We start from the raw sequence: 20,414 nt of genomic DNA, 5'->3' as shown, positions 1-20,414 counted from the left end.
TTTGCCTCAAAATACTTGAAAACCACTGAGCACGGTAAAGTTACCAAACTCAGAGACACTGTGAATTCTGCAACAACAAGTAGTTCCAAAAAGTAAATCAAACCAAAAAAACAAACAAAACTGAAAAATTCCTTTTAGAAGGACAGTGACAACATGTGGAAAATGTGTGGTTTGGTTTGTGTGTGTGTCTTTTGAACGATCTTGGTAACATTTTAAACAGGAACCAAAACAGTGAAGCTCCCAGTAGCAACAATTCAGTGCAGGTTTGGTGTTTTGGACAACAAACTGTAAAGAGGCTTCAGAAAGTCCTCATTTAACCAACAAACAAACATGCATTTGCTGTGAAACTAATGCTCTTTTTCTGACAACCTCAACATTAAAAAATACTTTTTGCTGTTAATAAAGCTGTGAACAGATGCCAGAACCTGAATGCAGTGGAAAATTAAATTATTTTACAAAAGCATAACCAAATCACATACTGTGTCTGGACTGGACTCCACCTAGAGTTGACCGTTTGGCTAAAATGGGAAATAAAGCAAGAAGGGCCTGAGTCAGGGAGGTGATCAAGAGCCCAATGCATCACTGTAATAGAGGTTCAGTATTTCTCTGCTTCCTCTGGCAATCGGCTACATGGAAACCGTGGTGAGGGTTTGACTTAAACGTAGAGTGAACGCACAAGGAAAAATCACCATCTGAACTGGGAAGACACACAACTGAATATGAGTCAAACTCCAGAACCTTTTTTTGCCAAACACCTGAAGTAACCTCAGGAACTTCTGGCTGTCCTTGACTGGTTCAGATAAGGTTTCCACCCCCCAGAGTATCTGTGAAGAGTCCAGTTCACACATTTCCATCCCAGTCTGACAGAGCTCGAGAGCATGCTCCACACTGAGTGGGATAAACTGCATTAATCTACGTGTGCATTTCCGAGATACGGCTCATATGCACTAGTAAATTTAAAGGTCTTAAGTTTTTATTAAGTGAGCGATTTCATATTTTGACTTTTAATAAATTCTATAAAAACACAAAAAAATGTTCTCATTATTATTTATGGTTAATGAATTTTAGGCCATTTAGGCAAGTAATTTGAGACATTTAGAAACTGTAAGACAAGTTGTGCAGAAAGTGAAAGAGTCCGAGCACTTTCTGATGCAACTTCAGAAAGTGTTTTGTTTGCTGTATGCTATATTAAACCACTGTAACCAGGGGCTACTAGGCTTAGTCATACAGACTTTATTAATACCCCAATGCATACTGTGATGGAAAATTTTAAGATTCTCTTTTTCTCTGTGTTAAAGCTGAGGTTACTCAGTGAGAAGCTTCCTACAGTCTTATTCTTTCTCAGCGTGATCTTTCAGATATACCACATGTTGAGCTGTAAAGTATCTTTTGCACACTGATTTTATACTGTGATCATGGCAGATAGACAGCTCTACACATAATCTAGACTTACGATACCTCTTTGTATAGCAAGCATACTCCTGTCATGTATGCATGACGGGAGTATGCATGCTGTGCTGTTGGCTGATCCCGTTGCAAAGTAAATTAAAACTCAAACTGACTGTTTGAGGTTTATTTCAGATTTCCATAACAAGCTTCAGAATTGAGATGCCTTGGTTGATAGAATGACGGGTGTGAGATGGACAGAGACAGATCATACTGGAATAATGCATTTTTTAGCTTTACCTTCCATAGTTGAGACACAAAAAGGGCAAACATTGTAGACCCCAGATGTATTCCAATTGTGTATCCAGAAATGGACCACATTGTTCTCAGATGTCAGATATGTGAAATACATTGTGATAATTCTTTGGGAAAAAGACAACAAACAAACAAAAAAACCCCGCAAAAACTGATTGCTCACTTCTGGTCTAGAGATTTGTCATCACAAGGCTGAGTAAATTCAGTGCTTGGGGAACAAAGAGTTCTTTCTCAATGGGAAAGTAAATTGAAGACAAGGGTTTTCCGAACGTTTAAGGCTGTTGTGACTGTTTTGCCTGGTTGTAGCGAAAGACAGTTTGGATTTGTGGTGACATTCATAGAAATTAGTGTCCCAGATAGATAAAATTAAGCATTTGTGAGCATGGGGATAGGTCTGGTAAAGAAAACCCCATTGAAGACTGAAGGGGTGGATGCTGTTTATATGAGGGGAAAATATGGTGATGGTGCTATAAGTTTTACATATGTTTGGGTAAAAAATTTCGGGGCTCCACAGAGAGGAACACTCAGCATGAGCTAATTTATTTGGAAGGAAAAAAATAGATCATAGAATAAAGAAGAAAAGAAACTGAAAAGACATTGAATGTGTGGAAATATGAAGCAGAATGCAGGAACAGAGGGAAAGGAGAAGCTCAAGAGAAAAGTCTTGACTCATCACTTGCAAAAGATCCTAGCAAATTTCCTACATCAAACATCAACAGACAATATTGTAATTGAGGCTATGATGAGATCGGGGCAGGGCATTGAGAGAGGGCATACAGGGAGGCCATAGCAGCCATGTAAGGCAAGACACCATCTCGCTCACACTGAGAATACCATCAGAACCCAACAGAAGAAGAAAAAAGGAGAAAATGGACAAAGAGCTCCACCTGGTGATCCGAACCCTGTACCAATCTGTCCAAGCTACAGCCTCTTTGCCAGAACTCCAGAGGATGAGGATGATATGACCTGGGCATCTGTTTCAAGTGCTATGAGAGGGAATGCCTCAACTGGGACAGCATCGTCACAAGAAATGACAACGAGAGACGTGCAACTATTCTGACTCATCTGATACCTGAAGTTGACGGTACCACGCCTTTGGCACATGCACATGATAGCATATTAGCCTGAGCTCACACTTGAGAGTAACTCCTCCACAGGTTAGTGGCAACTAAGTTCTCTCTATCAGTGTGTGAGAGTAAGTTGAGAGAGAACATTTTACTTTATCAAATAAAGAACTGGAAAAAATCTAACTTTTAAACAGGTTTTTTTACTGTCTGCCTGTTTTTAAATAACTTTATTAGACTGTTATCTAAAATGTTGTATGTAATTTATGAAAGCCCTCAGAGCCTGAATCTCACATTGTCAGTCCTGATTGGCTGGTATTAATGAAAACTCTCATAATTTGAAAAGACCAAAAGTAGTTTCCCACTTTTAGCGCTGACTGAATATGTGGTGAAATAATAGGAACTGGGAAATGCACACTATATACACAGCAAGGTTATTAAAATGAATTAAAACTAGGTGTGAAACATTTTGTTTTTTCAGTCAATTACGGAAAAAACATGAAAAATAGATTTCTGAGGGGAAAAAATTAAAACTCCTGAAATGATTTTGTGTATTTGGAAAACTAAAATAAACCAACTTACTAAATACTTTTAGTATTCCCAAGTTTGGTAATATTTGATATCACATTCTGCCTCATTAGGCTTTGATGCGCATGCTTATTGAGACTTTAGAAATCTGTTGTGGCCGTGAAGCAGCCACACACCTTAATGCACCAAATCTGATCCTTATGTGCTGCTCTCAAAGCACGGCAGTGACAGATGAGAAGATTTTGGCCCTTTTGGTCAAATATAATGCAGTTCTGTTCATTAGAACAAAAATCACTGTGAAACACTGCAATCTTTTAAAATCCTGCCAATCTGCTGCCTGCTGCTCGGGAAGAGGAAAACAGCTCAACCTGATCTTTCAGCACCTTGTATTTCCTGCCTAGGAGGCCCCTCGAGTTGAGCGTGCAGCATGCACATAGAACACCTCCTCCCACTATTCACTGTGAAAATGATACTTTGAGACATTGCAAAACTTTGTCTTCTGTGTTATCCCAAGTTCACAGACAAGTGAAGGACGCCTTCCTCAATCAGGCTTAAGCCTGACTATCAGTAAGAGCAGACAGCAAGAGTAATGTGCTGTGCTCCACCAAACACCAGATTATGGAGGAGTTCCTCAACTTAGCTTTGTTCCTCTGCTCACAATAGAGCACAAAAATGTGATGGACTGATTTTCCTGTGTGCACCATGGAAGAAGTAAGTGATTAATGCTCAGATGAGGCTTATCTGTCAAACCAAACCAGTTTTAACTGTTTTTGTCATTACAACTCTTTTCCCCTGTTGTCTAGTACTGTCTTAGACTGATGGTACTAAGGTTAAATGATCGTTCCCTGTCAGCCAGCCCAGATGGTTCAGATAATCATGGACAATCACATAGGGTGTATGGCACTGATTTGATGGTAACTGTAATGTTTGGCATTTTTAAGGATGCAGCTTTAAAACCACAAATTTAGCAAGGAGATTCATTAATAATTCACTTCTGAATACATGTTAAGTTCATGACTGTGACAGGGTGGTGGATTTTTCATGCTTTCTTCTGCAAAATAAACTTTACATATTTGTTGTGACATCAGTACTGTTGTTCAGCTCTATTTACTTAACAGCTGAAAGGGGTGAATATATTTTTTGAGACTGAATGTCACACAGGAAATCCACAGAGGTGCTGTGAGTTCCTTCTGTTTACAAGCTGAACCTGCACAAGTGACATTTTTTGTTGTTGTTGCTGTTTGTTTTGCCATCACTCAGGTATTTAAAATCAAGTACTGTTTTAATAATTTATTCTGGGTGCATTATATAATGGCAGCAGTTTCGCAAAAACAAAACAAAGTAGCATTCACACCTATGACGTATTATATCCGAGGAAGTGTTTTCATTGTTAAATGTAAGTCGTATAGAGCGTGAGTGTGCATCTCAGCCTGTCCCCTTACCAATCAAGTGTCGAAACAAGCAAGCTATCAAATAGATTTCCCGATATGAACTATGTATTTCCTTCCCAACCCTTCTGTCAATCATAGACAGTCATGCATTACAACGGAAACCTTTTTCAGCAAGTGGCACAGGTTAGTGGCACACTAACCTACAATGTGGTCAAATTAACCGCCTAAGCAAAAGGAAGAGGTGGTTCAAGTTGAAGCCATTCTGCAAATGTTCAAACAGTTGGTAAAGAAAAATCTTGCCAAGAGGTTTATTCATCTTCTGTGAATCTTATTTTACATCCAATCACACCATCAACATCACACGAAGCCGATGGTATTACATCAGTGAGCAGATGTGATTGAACCTGTAAACTGGAACTGTGATTCCTATGTGCTATACGAAATGATTCACTACTGCTAAAACTTAGCAATACAAAAACGATTTTAGGAATTAAAACTACCAGTTTTCTTCTCTCAGTTCCTCAAACTGCCCAAAAAACATCTCAATGGTTTCACTGTAGCTTAAAAAAAACAAACCTCAGTTTAGAAGCACAGATTTTATGGTGAACAAACAAGTTTTAATGAGTTTCTTAGAGACAAAAAAGTAGTATTTGTGTGTATATATTATATATTTTTGTTTGTATCAGAATGTTGTCATGTTATGTTAGATTTGAATGACTTGTGTTTAAATCCCACTGCTTCCAGCATGCTGCATCCCACTGCAGAATGAACCAAAAAAGCCAAACACGCATGCTGTTTTCATATGATGTAAAATGGATAATCTGGGTCACAACAGAACTGTTTTCTAGCTGTGCTTTTCTCTCTTTCTCTGACAGGTGCTTGCATTTCCATTTGCCTCTAAGATTGCATAAGAGCTGCACAACTAGCCGAGGAAAGGTGTGAAAAACAACAGGAACACGATCTGAAGCTTTTGTAAATGGTGAGGGGAAACAGACATTTGAAACCAAGTTCTGTCACAGGTGTCATCTTTGCATGTTTGGTGGCTGCGTACAAAGCATGAGCAATACAGTGAAAAAAAAAAAGGTGTGAGAAATATCTTGAGGTTTTGGGGGAAGGTAACTAAATCTTTGAAATGCTGATCTTGAAAATGATATAAAGTGAGATTTAACACTGATATGAGTGTCATAAAACACTATCTTTTTTTTTGGTTTGTTAAGACATGCCAGGAGCTTATCTATCAACATGTAGCTGTTCATTCATAATTTCAGGTTGTTTTTTTCATTCATTTTGATGAGACTGTGCAGTCTAAGAGCTTTATATGAATGGTTTGAATTGCTGCTGTGTCTCTGGGCATGCATTCTGCACCAATACTCTTCACTACTACTGTTCTAATAAAACCAGAGCGAGATTTGTTTGCATAAACAGACATGTGAGACAAAAAGATGCACAGCATGACTACACTATTATTTCACCGCACGTTCAGTCAGTTTTATGTTCTTTGCATAGAGTCTGCTTTTGAAAAATATGATAGTAACATAAATTAGACCTATAAAAGGGTGCTGTAGTAGGGCAGTGGTTAGCACTGTCACCTCACTGCACGAAGGTTTCTGGTTTGAACATCAGTGGTCGCCAAAGGCATTTCTATGTGTGTATATCTTCCGTTGCCACTTTAGAGAACATTTTTTTCTATATTAGCAATAAGTGTGAATGTAACGCCCTGACATGAGTAACAAGAAGAGTGCATTTACAAAAATATTTGTATTGTAATTTCTTGCTGTGAAAACTGTATTAAAATTTGGATTTCATGTATGTTGTTTGTTTGACATGCATTTCTTGTTCTTATTACAGTTTTTCTTGATTGCTTGAGCACATTTTAGAATTGTTTTTAAGTTTTCAGGACTGAAGCAAAGAAATGCAACAAAACACTGGTGCAAAATTCAGTTAAAGCAATACAGAAACGTATATTTGATCAACTTTTATGACACTGTCTTTCAATTTTGTGGCAAAACTAAATGGATGTATGCAAAGTCCATTACGTGTGTGCTATGATATTGTCATCTAATCTAAATGCGCAGTTTATAAATTTAACATATTCCAGAGAGTGTTTTACAGCTTTCAACTGATGTGCGGACATGCGCACATGCATGAATAATACATAACAAGTTAAACACTGCAAAATATACAAAGAAGAAAATCAGACACTACTCACTGAAATAAATCTGGTCAAACTACATGAAGATGGTTGATCTTTGGTTGTTACAGAGAGTTAAGCCCATGTCTATCCCCCCCAAAAAAGCTTAAAAAAACCCCCATCAACATTTGTGATCAGAGGCCAGAAAAAATGTGCCCGAGCTTGTCCAGGATCAGAGCATATTTGCATGTAATATATGTCAAATACATATGACAAATTCAGCACTCAACACAATGCATTTCTTTTAAATCGTGTGTTTCTTTTAAATGGCAACAAATTCTGAAACACAACTTCCAAACCAAATGAAACTGATGAGTGTTTTCATTTTTAGTCTCTGATTTCACAGAAACGTTCACGGAAAGTGCGACTACGTTACTCACACACTGACCCCGAAAGTGTTTTTACGTATTCATATCTCCACATTGGTGTAAAGGCCCTTTACTACTACTTTAACATAAACAGAAGGGTGACAAGGAGAAAGAAAATTTTACAATTTTATTGAGAATTTATAAATATGTTAAGTTGTTTCTATTGTAGGCTTGTTTCAGACATCTGAAACACATAGTTTAACATTTTAAGTTTGTTAACTGTTTGTTTTTAATTAAAGGATAAAACTTTATTCTCAGCGTCTAGGAAAAAAGAGGAAATAAAAAATCAAACTTTTTAAAAGTAAGACGTTTCTTCACAAAAATCCTCAAAAAACTTAGCAATTATTTCATTAAATTTCTGTAAACCATCAGACTTCTTATTTACAGCTTATGAGAGTTTTCATACTGTCATAACGTACCCTGTGAGGTGGAGGAGGGTTTTTTTTTTTTTTTGGTTTGTGTGCCTGAGCCTTTGTCTTATGTCAGCTTCCTTTGTAGTAGCTTTAGATGCTTTTATCGGGACTGCTAGAAGTAGAGCTCTTTTTCGCAGGGCAGATTTATGTGATCTACAATATCAGAGACTCCTAGTTTGGTATGTTTTTTATTTTATGCTGCTTTCAATCAGGCTATACTAGCTAAATTTCATGCATTTGTCATTCCTTGTTGTAAAATTTCAGTTGTGCTTACATAAGAGTACACACATTACATTGAACATTTAAACTGCACTCGCCCCTCTCTGCACAAATGCATGCAGTTAAGTATGTAATTAAGAAATAATTAAAATCGGTTTGTATTGAAAACAATGCAAACCATGAATTCTGCACAAAAATTCAATTTGGAGTATGATTGAATTTTGATGTTTGCATTGCTTTCATTGCGCTCATTTGTTTTTCTGTTTGTACGCACACCTTTAGCTCACAGTAACAGACCACAGCATATTAAACTCTGATGTGGTGTGAAGTGTTATAGTATGCTAATATATTTTTGTCACTGAGTAAGTTTCCAGGTTTTGTAAAGATGAGATGTGATAGAACTCTTTTGAATCCTTTACTTTTATGTTTATTGATATAATAAATTCCATTTATTAAAAATAAAATGACAAAACTTGTATATATGTATGTATATTCATGTGGTGTTACTCTGTCCTTACAGTTATGATATTATTTACAAAACACGGTGTTTTTTTACCTGCTTATAATGTGATCATCAAGAATATCTAAATGACCAAACTAAATACTACACATACATACATACATACATACATACATACAGACAGACAGACAGATAGATAGATAGATAGATAGATAGATAGATAGATAGATAGATAGATAGATAGATAGATAGATAGATAGATAGATAGATAGATAGATAGCACCACCATGTGGTAGAAAACATTTGACAAATCAAATGCTGAAACCAAATTAATGGCCTTTTCTCTGTCTGTCCACAGATGATGGAAGATGAAAAGATTACAGTGGAGGACCTTGACTGGTCTGATTTGTATGAAAACTATAACTATTCAGACCCGAATGGCTCTTATGAAGGGGGTGATATTTGCGACCTGACTGAGAATGTGAATTTTGAAGCTGTGTTCATACCAGTTCTGTACTCTGTGGTGTTTGTTGTTGGTCTGCTTGGGAATGGATTGCTGTTGGGAATACTGGCTCGGAGTAGAAAGACCTGGAGCGTAACAGATACCTTCATCCTCCATCTGGGAGTGGCAGATATCCTGATGCTGGTGACGCTGCCCATCTGGGCTGTACAGTATGCCCAAAGTGATGGATGGACATTTGGTACTCCCCTGTGCAAGATCAGTGGAAGTGTTTTTACAGTAAGTGTTGTGCAGGAATAAAGTAGTACAAAATATCTGTATTTTCAATTAATTTAGCAGAGGTTTCAAAATATGTCTTGCTCATCTCTCATTGATTTCTTTAGATTAACTTCTACTGTGGGATCCTTCTCCTGGCCTGCATCAGTCTGGACCGCTACCTGTCCATCGTCCATGCTACACAGATGTACTCAAGAAAGAAGCCTTGGGTTGTTCAGGCCAGCTGCCTGATGGTGTGGTGCTTTTCCCTGCTCCTCTCTATCATTGACTGGATCTTTTTAGAAGATGTGTTTGATGATAGACGAGGCAGAAGAGAGTGTGTTCCCAATTATTACAAATTTGGTGAGAAGGCTGTATATAATTGGAGGTTGGCATCACGCATGATTTATCTCATAGTGGGCTTTGTACTTCCTTCTGGTGTAATGATTTTCTGCTACTCACGCATTTTGCATCAGCTGAGCTATGGTGCCCAGAGCCTTCAAAAGCAGAGAGCTTTTAAAGTTATTGTGGCTGTCGTGGTGGTTTTCTTTATCTGCTGGACCCCGTACAACTTCACACTCTTAGTGGAAACAATTCATTTTGATAACAACACAGAAACTTGTTCAGGCACAACATCTCTGGAGAAAATTAAGACAGTGACCACCTGTGTGGGTTTCATTCACTGCTGCCTCAATCCCATCCTGTATGCTTTTGTGGGTGTGAAGTTCCGCCGTCAGCTTATGAGCATCCTCAGGTCTCTGGGCTGTAAAGTGGCAAGTGCAAAAATCCAGTCTTTTGTCAGCAACAGGAGAAGCTCCATGTGGTCCGAGTCTGCTGACACCTCACACTCCCTTGCTATCTGAGAAAGACAAAAACAACAAATCTGATTGACCTAAACAATCATGAAGACAAATACATGAACATCAGCACATACAACTTGTGTTTGTATATTTTTTGTGTTACATTACATGAAATCAGTACTGGTTATTTGCTACAGTTCTTAGTGCACTAGTAGTTGAATGTGACAGAACAGAAATAACTCACACCTGCATTTGTTGGCAGTGTATGAGATTTCCTTTCTCTGTTTTCTCAGCAGTATTGTAATAGAAATAAGATATGACAGCACGAGAATTATTAATGTAAAGTGCTACTATTTTATCTTAAAATGTTTTAAACATGTATTTTATGCTACATTTATTTTGCATATTGATTTATGTTTTATGTATAAAATGTTCAAATGTACAATAAATCTTTGTTATCATAATAAAGTCTGTTTTTAAGATTATACCCACAGGACCAACAGGCCTATTAAAGGAATCTTGGATGATTATTCATTGAAATAAACTTACTTATTCTTACAGCTTTGGAAGGAGTTTTGGGAACATCTATCAAAATTACAAGACAGTTCATCAAACAGTGTGTACAGTCCTTTGATGAGGTGTACTGGTCTCCAGGTTCCAGTTTCCATTTGAGCCCTGGTGACTAATTTGATGAATTTTTCTTTATCTGACAGAGAAATTGCATGAAAGTTAATTTTCTTTCATCTTTGTACTTAAAACAACAACCTAAAATATGAATAAAAAAGGACACATATTATTCACATACAGATAACACATATCGACTAAAATCAAAACCTCTTTTAAATGTCAAAAGAATCTGAAACAAAACTTAAAACCAAATGAAACTGATGTGCGTTTTCAGGTTTAGTCTCTGATTTGACAGAAACATTTGCAGAAAGTGTAACCACCTTACTTACTCCATAAATGTTCTTATCATATGCATATCTTCATGTTGGTGAAAAGGTCTAACATAAACAGAGGGACAACAATTACAGATTGGGATTATTTTATAGATATGTAAAAATATATATAACATTTTAAATAAGGGATCAAATTTATTCTCACTGTCTTGAAAAAAGAAGAAACAAGAAATAGAATAAAAATTAATAGTGAGATTATCTTGACCAAAATGTTTTATCAGGTCACCTTTGGTGATGGCGTCTCTAAGATTGTGCAAAACTATCAAAAGTCCTGATGCAATTTTACAAAGTTTTTACGTGTAATGTTGTCTGCAAGGTGGAGGAGGGGTTTTCTGGCTTTTGTCTGAGTCGGTCTTATGTCAGCTTCCTCTTCAGTGGTAATAGATACTTTTATCGGTGCTGCTGGAGGTAGCTGAGCATATTTTTGTGATCTAAAATATCAACAACTTCTACTTTGGTATGTTTTCATTTCATGCCTACCTTTTAAAAAATTATTTACTGTTTTATCACTGTATACTAGTTAGTTTTGATTGCTCTTGCAGTTCATTATTATAGAATGTTTTTCCACCTGTCTTCACGCACATCACATTATGGATTAAATTGCACTTTCTCGTCTCTGTACAAATAAATGTGATTAACAATTTACAAAATGATCACAAATTGACTTTTGAGGATGAGCACTTGCTTTACTCTGTATTATTTGCTTATTTGTTTTTCAGTTTGTAGGCACACCTTTAGTTCACAGTAACAGACCACGGCGTGTTAAAATGTGCTGTGGTTTGAAGTGTGATAGTTTGCTAGAATTTTTTTTTGTATCATTCAAGAAGTTGTTGACATTTTCTCAAAGATGAGGGTGTAATGGATGTGATACTACTCTTTGGATCCTTTATTTTAACAAAAGTACTATTAATTCATGATATAGCATTAAGTCACAGAGAATTAAAATTCAGATTAATGTTTAGAGCCTTGTGGCTCTTAATTTCTTGCAAACTGAATTTACACGTGCTACCTCTTGGATGTGCACATTAATTTCTCTTCCCCAAATTTTGCGACTAAATTCGAAAAAAAAAGAAGAAGAAAAGAATGTAAAACAAATTAAAGAGACAAAAAAACAAACAATGTTGACGGAAAAGTTAATTTATTCTTTATGTCGTTTAGTGTAAATAATTCACTTAATCAAAACTAAAATTAAAAACTTTACAAAGCAAACTATTATGGATCCTGTGTGTGTGTGTGCGTGTGTGTGTGTGTGTTCATAATTTCTCTTTGGTTTTGAGATGGGATTTATGTTTAGGCTTACAAGCCTTTTGTTACTTGAGTTATTTTGTATTCCCTTTGCTTAGGAGTTTTCTGTTATCTGCACACTTAGTTCCTTCCTTTAAGTTGATTCTCGGGGGTTTTCTCTATATTATTGCAGGGTCTTTACCTTACAACGTAAAGTGCCTTAAGGGAACTGTTGTTGTGAATTTGGTCCTATATAAATAAAAATGCACTGAAAATGTATTGGAATTGATTAAACTAAATACAGAAAATTACAAAAATTATTTTTACTTTTAGTTTGTGTAACCAAAAATAAAACAAACAAAAACACTGGTGTCCATAGAGACATATAGTTGGATGGCACCCCCATCTGGTAGAAAAAAATATGACAAGTCAAATGATGAAACAAAATTTCCTCTGTCTGTCCACAGATGATGGAAGGTGGAAAGATTTTACTGTCAGAGGAGTACTGGCTGGATTTGTGCAACAACACCTCAGTCTGTAACAGCTCTTATGATGGCATTTATGAGGATGAAATTAATGACCCGGCTGAGACTGTGAATTTTGAAGCTGTGTTCATACCAGTTCTGTATTCTGTGGTGTTAGTTGTTGGTCTACTTGGGAATGGATTGCTGTTGGGAATATTGACTCAGAGTAGGAAGACCTGGAGTGTGACAGATATATTCATCCTCCATCTGGGAGTGGCAGATATCCTGATGCTGGTGACGCTGCCCATCTGGGCTGTACAGTATGCCCAAAGTGGTGGATGGACATTTGGTACTCCCTTGTGCATGATCAGTCGAAGTGTCTTTATGGTAAGTATTGTGCTGAAGTAAAGATGCAGTGAAAATATCTGTATTTTCAATTATTTAGCAGAGGTGTCTTGTTTCTCATTGATTTCTTTAGATTAACTTCTACTGTGGGATCCTTCTCCTGGCCTGCATCAGTCTGGACCGCTACCTGTCCATCGTCCATGCTACACAGATGTACTCAAGAAAGAAGCCTTGGGTTGCCCAGGCCAGCTGCCTGATGATGTGGTTCTTTTCACTGCTTCTCTCCATCATTGACTGGATTTTTTTAGAAGAAATGTTTGATGATAGACGAGGCAGAAGAGAGTGTGTTCACAACTATCGTAAATTTGATGTGGACGCAGAAGACTCTTGGAGGCTGGCATCACGCATGATTTATCTCATAGTGGGCTTTGTGCTTCCTTCTGGTGTCATGATTTTCTGTTACTCCCGCATCCTGGATCAACTGAGGTGTGGTGCCCAGAGCCTTCAAAAGCAGAGAGCTTTTAAAGTTATTGTGGCTGTCGTGGTGGTTTTCTTTATCTGCTGGACCCCGTACAACATCACACTCTTAGTGGAAACAATTCATTTTGATAACAACAAAACAGAAACTTATTCAGGCACAACATCTCTGGAGAAAGCAAAGACAGTGACCACCTGTATGGGTATCATTCACTGCTGCCTCAATCCCATCCTGTATGCTTTTGTGGGTGTGAAGTTCCGCCGTCAGCTTATGAGCATCCTCAGGTCTCTGGGCTGCAAAGTGGCAAGTGCAAAAATCCAGTCTTTTGTCAGCAACAGGAGAAGCTCCATTTGGTCCGAGTCTGCCGACACCTCCCACTCCCTTGCTATCTGAGAAAGACAAAACCAGGGAAATACATAAACATCAGAATGTACAGTGTGCTTTTGTATATTGTTGTGTTAGATAACATGCAGGCAGTGTTTTTGTTGTTGTTGTTGTTATTATTTTCCGACGCTGAACATGAATTAATAATATTAATAATAATATTTCTTTTTTCTAATTGCCGGGCAGTATTATAATAGAAATAAGTAATGACAACACAAGAATTAATAGTGTAAAGAAAATAATACCTATTCAACAGCTTGTATTTTATTCTTTTTTTTCTTAGTATCTTGATTTATGTTCTGTACAAAATGTTAAAATGAAGATTATATTTTTTTTTAAAGTATGATAAAGTCTGTTTCCAATATAACAATTCCCACAGGACCTACAGGAATATTAACGGAATTTGGGTGATTATTCAGTGAAATGTAATTAATTAATGTTAAAACTATGCAGGAAACTTTGGAAATGTGTCAAAAACAGCCCATCAAGCAGTTGGGACCTTACTTTGATTAGTCTGGTCTCATCTGGAATCTGGCATAAAAATGAGTTTTCTTTTGACTTTGTGCTGAAAACTACAAAAACCTAAAATATGAATAGAACAAGTTGTTAAAAATATTATTGACATACAGATAACACAGACTAAAAAAACAAAAAAAACAACCCCTGTTAAAGTCAAAGTCAAATTTATTCATATAGCATCTTTCATACAACCTCACCAGGTTTGGTTCTAGATCTGAGACCTTGGAGACCTAGGAGCCCCACAGACTTCAAGTAGATCAGCAATATATTTAGGTCCAAGACCCTCAATGCTTTATAAACCGTTAACAGTATTTTACAATCAATCCCTTTACACACAGGAAGCCAGTACAATGATTTAAAATTAGTTGTAATATGATCAGTTTTTCCTGGTGTTGGTCAGAAATGAAGCAACAGCATTTTGGATGTACATTAAATTAAAACCAATAAAAACAACAATTACAATAATTTAGCTTACTAAAAATAAATGCATGAATAAGCATTTATTATCTTTTTTTTTTTTTTTTGCCACAAGACTCTTAATTCTATTTCTAAAATTCTTAAGATGGAAGAGGATTGCATAATGGTCTTTATAGGACTATTCAAGTTCAAATCAGCATTCATAACTATGCTAAAAAATTTTAAATCGTTCTGTTGTATTGAATTTTGTTGACTTTCATTTTTGGGACCAAAAATGATTACTTCTGTTTTTCAGCATTAAGCTGAAGAAAATTATGGCTCATCCATTCATTTACCCAGTAACTGCAATGTATTAGAATTATAAAGATAGCACTAAAATATACTAAAAATGCTAATTTTGTTTATGCAAAAATGAAATAATAATTCTGAAGGACAACTTACAACTAAGTTAAACTGATGATTGTTTTCAGGTTTAGTCTCTGATTTCAGAGAAAGGTTCACAGAAAGTAAACCTTACCTTACTTACACACTTATCCAGTAAAGGTTTTTATCATATCCATATTTTTTTTCTTTTTTTTGCCTGTCCCGTTTGGTTCTTTTGCCATCAGAATTATTGTCTAAAGGTAAAGAAAGATGTCCAACGGATTTACTTTACCAAATGGACCATCCCAGCCTTGCCGTATTGGTCTATTTGATTGACCTTTTATTGTTTATTTTAATTTATTTTCACTTGCTAAATACAGAACAGACTTGACTGGGGAGAAGAAAAGGGAGAAAGAAAGAGGGAAAGAAAAACAGTGGGGAAGAGGAATATGACAAAGGGCAAAAAACAAAAATCAACAAAACAAACAGACAAAAAATACATATATCAATAACCTGGATCACCTGTTGAGAAAGAAAAAAGAGAAAACAAGCAAAAAAAGAAAGAAAGCAATATTATAAACAACATCATCGCAAGGATCTATGTGAATATAACAGTAAATACTAAATATTGAATATTATTGTGCAGCACGTAGGATCGACAGCGCACAGTGTGCTTTGAGGTAGGAGCCAAAAAGGGTGTAGTTTGTGTGTGTGAGCACCCGTGTGTACACCTGTGAGCATGAGTGCGCTTGTATTTAAAAGGTTCCTTCATGTAATGATCTGCTAGAGGGTGTGGGGGGCCACTGCCCCGTCCTCCAGGGCATGAAGCAGGTATGGAGGAGATCCAGGTTCCAGACATCCAGAGGCTCTTAGAACACAAGAGACCAAGGAAGACCAACGGAGGGGCAGCGGCGCCACTATCCTGGAAAGAGCTGAGGAGAGCCCCAGATGAGGGGTCACTCAGCAGCTGCGGAGCAGAAGCCAGGGGGGGTTGCTGTGACGTGCCCATGTGCCAGAGTGACCGAGCCCCAGGCTGAGAGGCCGAGGGCACCCCACCCCCGAAGGAGCCCGAGCGAGCCCCAGGCTCCAGGCCCCGACAAGCAGCCACCAGGAGTGAGCCGGTGCGTACCTGGACGCCCATCCCGGGACACAAAGAACCACCAATGCACCGATGTCTCAGGGCGTCTGCCACTGGCAGGGGAAGTGGTGGGGGGAGATAGGCCTCCATACCATGGAGGGCCTGATATGTCCCCAGAGAGGTGGCGTCTGATACCCAACCTGACATATAGACACAAACAAACAGGCACACACAGATACAAACATCCATTCCCACCCTCATGCTCTCATATGCAATTACTCATATACATATTTTCACACTAGTGTAAATACATTCCATGAAGCTTTCTTGAGCTAATCTGAAGGCAACATGAAGTTTGGAGGTCTATATTGACTGACTCTGCAGAAGGTTCACGAACCCATACCCAAGCGCAGAGCCCACTTTGTGATTTTAGGTGGGCTACCTCTTTGTGGCTGCTGTTCTCAATCACTTCCACTTTGTTATAATACCACTGACAACTGACTGTGGAATATTTAGTAGTGAGGAAATTTCACAATTTGACTTGTTGCACAGGTGGCATCCTATCACAATACCACACTGGTATTCACTGAGCTCCTGAGAGCGAGCCATTCTCTCACAAATATTTGTAGAAGCAGTCTGCAGGCCAAGCTGCCTGATTTATACACCTATGGCCGTGGAAGCAACCAGAACAGCTGAATTCAATAAATTAGATGGGTGAGAGAATACTTTTGGCAATATAGTGTCTCTGAAAAAGACAATAAAACAAATCCTGACTGAGCTTACAAACTAACATAGATGAACACGAAGGCAAAAAAACATACAACATGCTTTATTATTGTAGAGAGCTACTATTTCACCTTAAAAAGGTTTTATACAACATGTATTTTATGATACATTATTTTGCACATTGATTTATGTTTTATATGTGTTCAAATACAGAATCATTATTCCAAATAATACAAACAAGTCAGTTTTTATAGTTTTTTATACAGTACACCCACAGGATCAAAAGGCCAGTTAAAGAAATCTTACTGACTTAATGATCGTTAAAGTTATACAAGGGCAGCTATCAAAACCGAAAGAGAGTTTAGAAAAAAAACCCCCATCAAACAGTTGCTAAATTCTTTTGATTAGAACAACTGGTTTCTAGGTTTCAGTTTCAATTTGACACCAGTTGACTAATTTGTTTAATTTTCTTTATTTGACAGACAAAAAGCAAAAAAAACAAAGCAAAAAAAAAAAATCTAAATAAAATAACCTTATTCAAATGTTAATAACATATTGATAACACTTATAGACTAAAACTCTAAGTCTTTTAATTCCTAAAAAAACTCTGAAACATAACTTCAAAATGAATCTGATGAGTGTTTTTAGGTTTTGTGCCTGATTTCACAGAAATGTGTACATAGACAGTGGAACCACCACTTACACACTGATCCTATAAAATTTTATATCATATATTCACATTAATAACAAAAATGGAAGGGCAACAATGAGGAAATCTTACAGCTTTACAGCAAATTTATAAATGGTTCAGTTATCTCTGCTGTAGTTAGTTAGAGACATCTTAAAAGCACAATTTAAACATATGAAGTGCAGTTGTAAGCTACATTTTCAGCATCTTAAAAAAAAAAGAATAAATACAAAATAAAACATACAAATAAAATTTAAAAGTATTGTTATTATTTTTCACAAAAATACTTTTTTCAAAACAAAGTTAATAATTTTATATAAAAACATCAAATGCTGGCTCATACTTATAGTGTGCCTAGTAAGGTGGAGGAGTTTGTTTTGGTTTTGTTTTTGTGCGAGCTTCCTCTTTAACCGATTTAGATGCTTTTATCGGCACTGCTGGAGGTAGAGCTCTGGACACATTTTTATTATCTACGATATTAGAGACTTCTACTTTGGTATGTTTTTATTTTATGCCTATATTATTGAATTATTGAATTATTTGTATTTTTTATCATTCTATACTGGCTATTTCTAATTTTTCACGAGTATGTCATTATTCTTAAATTTTGGTCAACATCCTATTATGCATTTTAACTACATTGACCACTCTCTGTTTACATTAATTAATTATGCGTTTAAGAATTTACTAAATGATCACAAATTGAATTGATTTGATGCAGAAAAGTGTATGTTTTTTTTTACTGGATTGTTTTTCTGTTTGTATACACACCTTTAGTTCTCAGTGACAAACAACAGCATATTAAACTGTGATGTGACGTGAAGAGTGATATTTTCCTTATTTTTTTTTAAACATTCAGTACGTTTATGATATTATGTTTATGACATACTAATGTCTAGAGCCACCTGACTCTTAATTTCTTGCAAAATGTGAATTTACATGCTTCCTCTTGGTTGGTGTATATCAGTTTCTCTTCCCTAAATTGTACCAGCATAAATAAAAGAAGAAGAAGATTGAATACAAAACAGTTAAAAGAAATTAAGAAATTAAAAAATAAACCAATAGTATGACTGAAATGGTTGACACTGTCTTTTGTTGATTGGTGCAAGTAATTCAGTTAATAAAATAATAATAATAATAATAATAAACCGTACAAAGCAAAGTATTATGTATCCAGTTTCTGTGGGTTTTTTTTTTACCCTGTCCTCACTGTTAAAATATTATCTATTAAAAAACCCCCCACTGTGTTCTTTACCTGGAAAATATTAGTAGTGTTTCCAACTACTTTACTTGGAAGGCACTGAATATCTAATGCAGCAGCTTTTTTAGAGGCATGCATTAAAAAAAACAAACAAACAAAAAACTAAATACAGAAAACAAAAACATTGTTTTTGCATTTCAACAAAAACAATCCAACAAACACAATACTTGACAGACCGACTGACTGATCGACCATGTGGTTGAAAACCACTTCATAAGTCAGAGTCTAAGTGAAAATTTGCATCCTTTTCTCTGTCTGTCCACAGATGATGGAAGACGAAAAGATTACAGTGACAGGGGATGACTGGTCTGATTTCTACGAGAACTATAACTATTCAGACGATAACATCTCTTATGAAGGGGGTGATATTTGCATCCTGACTGAGACTGTGAATTTTGAAGCCGTGTTCATACCAGTTCTGTACTCTGTGGTGTTTGTTGTTGGCCTCCTTGGGAATGTATTGCTGTTGAGAATACTGGCTCGGAGTAGGAAGACCTGGAGTGCGACAGATACCTTCATCCTCCATCTGGGAGTGGCAGATATCCTGATGCTGGTGACGCTGCCCATATGGGCTGTACAGTATGCCCAAAGTGATGGATGGACATTTGGTACTCCCCTGTGCAAGATCAGTGGAAGTGTTTTTACAGTAAGTATTGTGCTGATGTAAAGATGCAGTGAAAATGTCTGTACTTTCAATTAATTTAGCAGATGTGTCTTGTCTTTCATTGATTTCTTTAGATTAACTTCTACTGTGGGATCCTTCTTCTGGCCTGCATCAGTCTGGACCGCTACCTGTCCATCGTCCATGCTACACAGATGTACTCAAGAAAGAAGCCTTGGTTTGTTCAGGCCAGCTGCCTGATGGTGTGGTTCTTTTCCCTGCTTCTCTCCATCACTGACTGGATCTTTTTAGAAGATGTGTTTGATGATAGACGAGGCAGAAGAGAGTGTGTTCCCAATTATTACAAATTTCGCGAGCAAGCAGTATTTAATTGGAGGTTGGCATCACGCATGATTTATCTCATAGTGGGCTTTGCACTTCCTTCAGCCGTCATGATGTTCTGTTACTCCCGCATCCTGCATCAGCTGAGGTGTGGTGCCCAGAGCCATCAAAAGCAGAGAGCTTTTAAAGTTATTGTGGCTGTGGTGGTGGTTTTCTTTATCTGCTGGACCCCGTACAACATCACGCTCTTAGTGGAAACGTTTAATTTTGATATCAGTAATGAAACTTGTTCAGACACAACGTCTCTGGAGAAAGCAAAGACAGTGACCACCTGTGTGGGTTTCATTCACTGCTGCCTCAATCCCATCCTGTATGCTTTTGTGAGTGAGAAGTTCCGGCGTCAGCTCCTGAGCAGGGAAACAGTGTTCATGTCAGACTTAAATGTTTCAAATCATCAAACAAATCACAGGTGAATTGTTCCCCCGTCCCCTGACCATGCTTCCTCTAAATAAGACATGTCAGTCAGATTAAGGAGCTTCTCTAAGTATTTTTTTACAGTCAATGTCCTCAGTTGAAGGCAGCAGGACCCCACCTTCATTAAATACCGTGTAAGTAGAGCACCGCTTTCCCCTCCACCTTTTCTCATGATTATGCTCACCCCATGATAATAGATGGAGCTCCAAAATGAGGGCCATTGATTGATTGATTCTTTTTT

General features: G+C 37.0%; 3 protein-coding genes across 3 annotated transcripts; all 3 read left to right on the top strand.

The window, feature by feature from the left end:
- Positions 1-7,754: 7,754 nt before the first annotated feature.
- Positions 7,755-10,296, top strand: LOC134636884 (C-X-C chemokine receptor type 3-like). The gene is made up of 3 exons (XM_063487130.1): positions 7,755-7,835; positions 8,694-9,074; positions 9,179-10,296. The coding sequence occupies exons 2-3, from the start codon at positions 8,694-8,696 to the stop codon at positions 9,911-9,913; spliced, it is 1,116 nt and encodes a 371-aa protein (XP_063343200.1). The 5' UTR covers positions 7,755-7,835; the 3' UTR covers positions 9,914-10,296.
- Positions 10,297-11,196: 900 nt separating this feature from the next.
- Positions 11,197-13,789, top strand: LOC134637233 (C-X-C chemokine receptor type 3-like). Its single transcript, XM_063487612.1, has 3 exons — positions 11,197-11,266; positions 12,501-12,884; positions 12,976-13,789. Exons 2-3 carry the CDS (start codon positions 12,501-12,503, stop codon positions 13,711-13,713), a joined length of 1,122 nt encoding a protein of 373 aa, XP_063343682.1. The 5' UTR covers positions 11,197-11,266; the 3' UTR covers positions 13,714-13,789.
- A 2,047-nt stretch (positions 13,790-15,836) lies between these two features.
- On the top strand, positions 15,837-20,172 carry LOC134635495 (C-X-C chemokine receptor type 3-like). Its single transcript, XM_063484874.2, has 3 exons — positions 15,837-16,004; positions 19,022-19,402; positions 19,495-20,172. The coding sequence occupies exons 1-3, from the start codon at positions 15,837-15,839 to the stop codon at positions 20,170-20,172; spliced, it is 1,227 nt and encodes a 408-aa protein (XP_063340944.2).
- The last annotated feature ends 242 nt before the right edge of the window (positions 20,173-20,414 follow it).

This window comes from Pelmatolapia mariae, linkage group LG10_11 (genome assembly GCF_036321145.2).
Source record: "Pelmatolapia mariae isolate MD_Pm_ZW linkage group LG10_11, Pm_UMD_F_2, whole genome shotgun sequence".
NCBI classification, from domain to species: Eukaryota; Metazoa; Chordata; class Actinopteri; order Cichliformes; family Cichlidae; genus Pelmatolapia; species Pelmatolapia mariae.
This window is presented reverse-complemented; position numbering and strand designations above follow the sequence as displayed.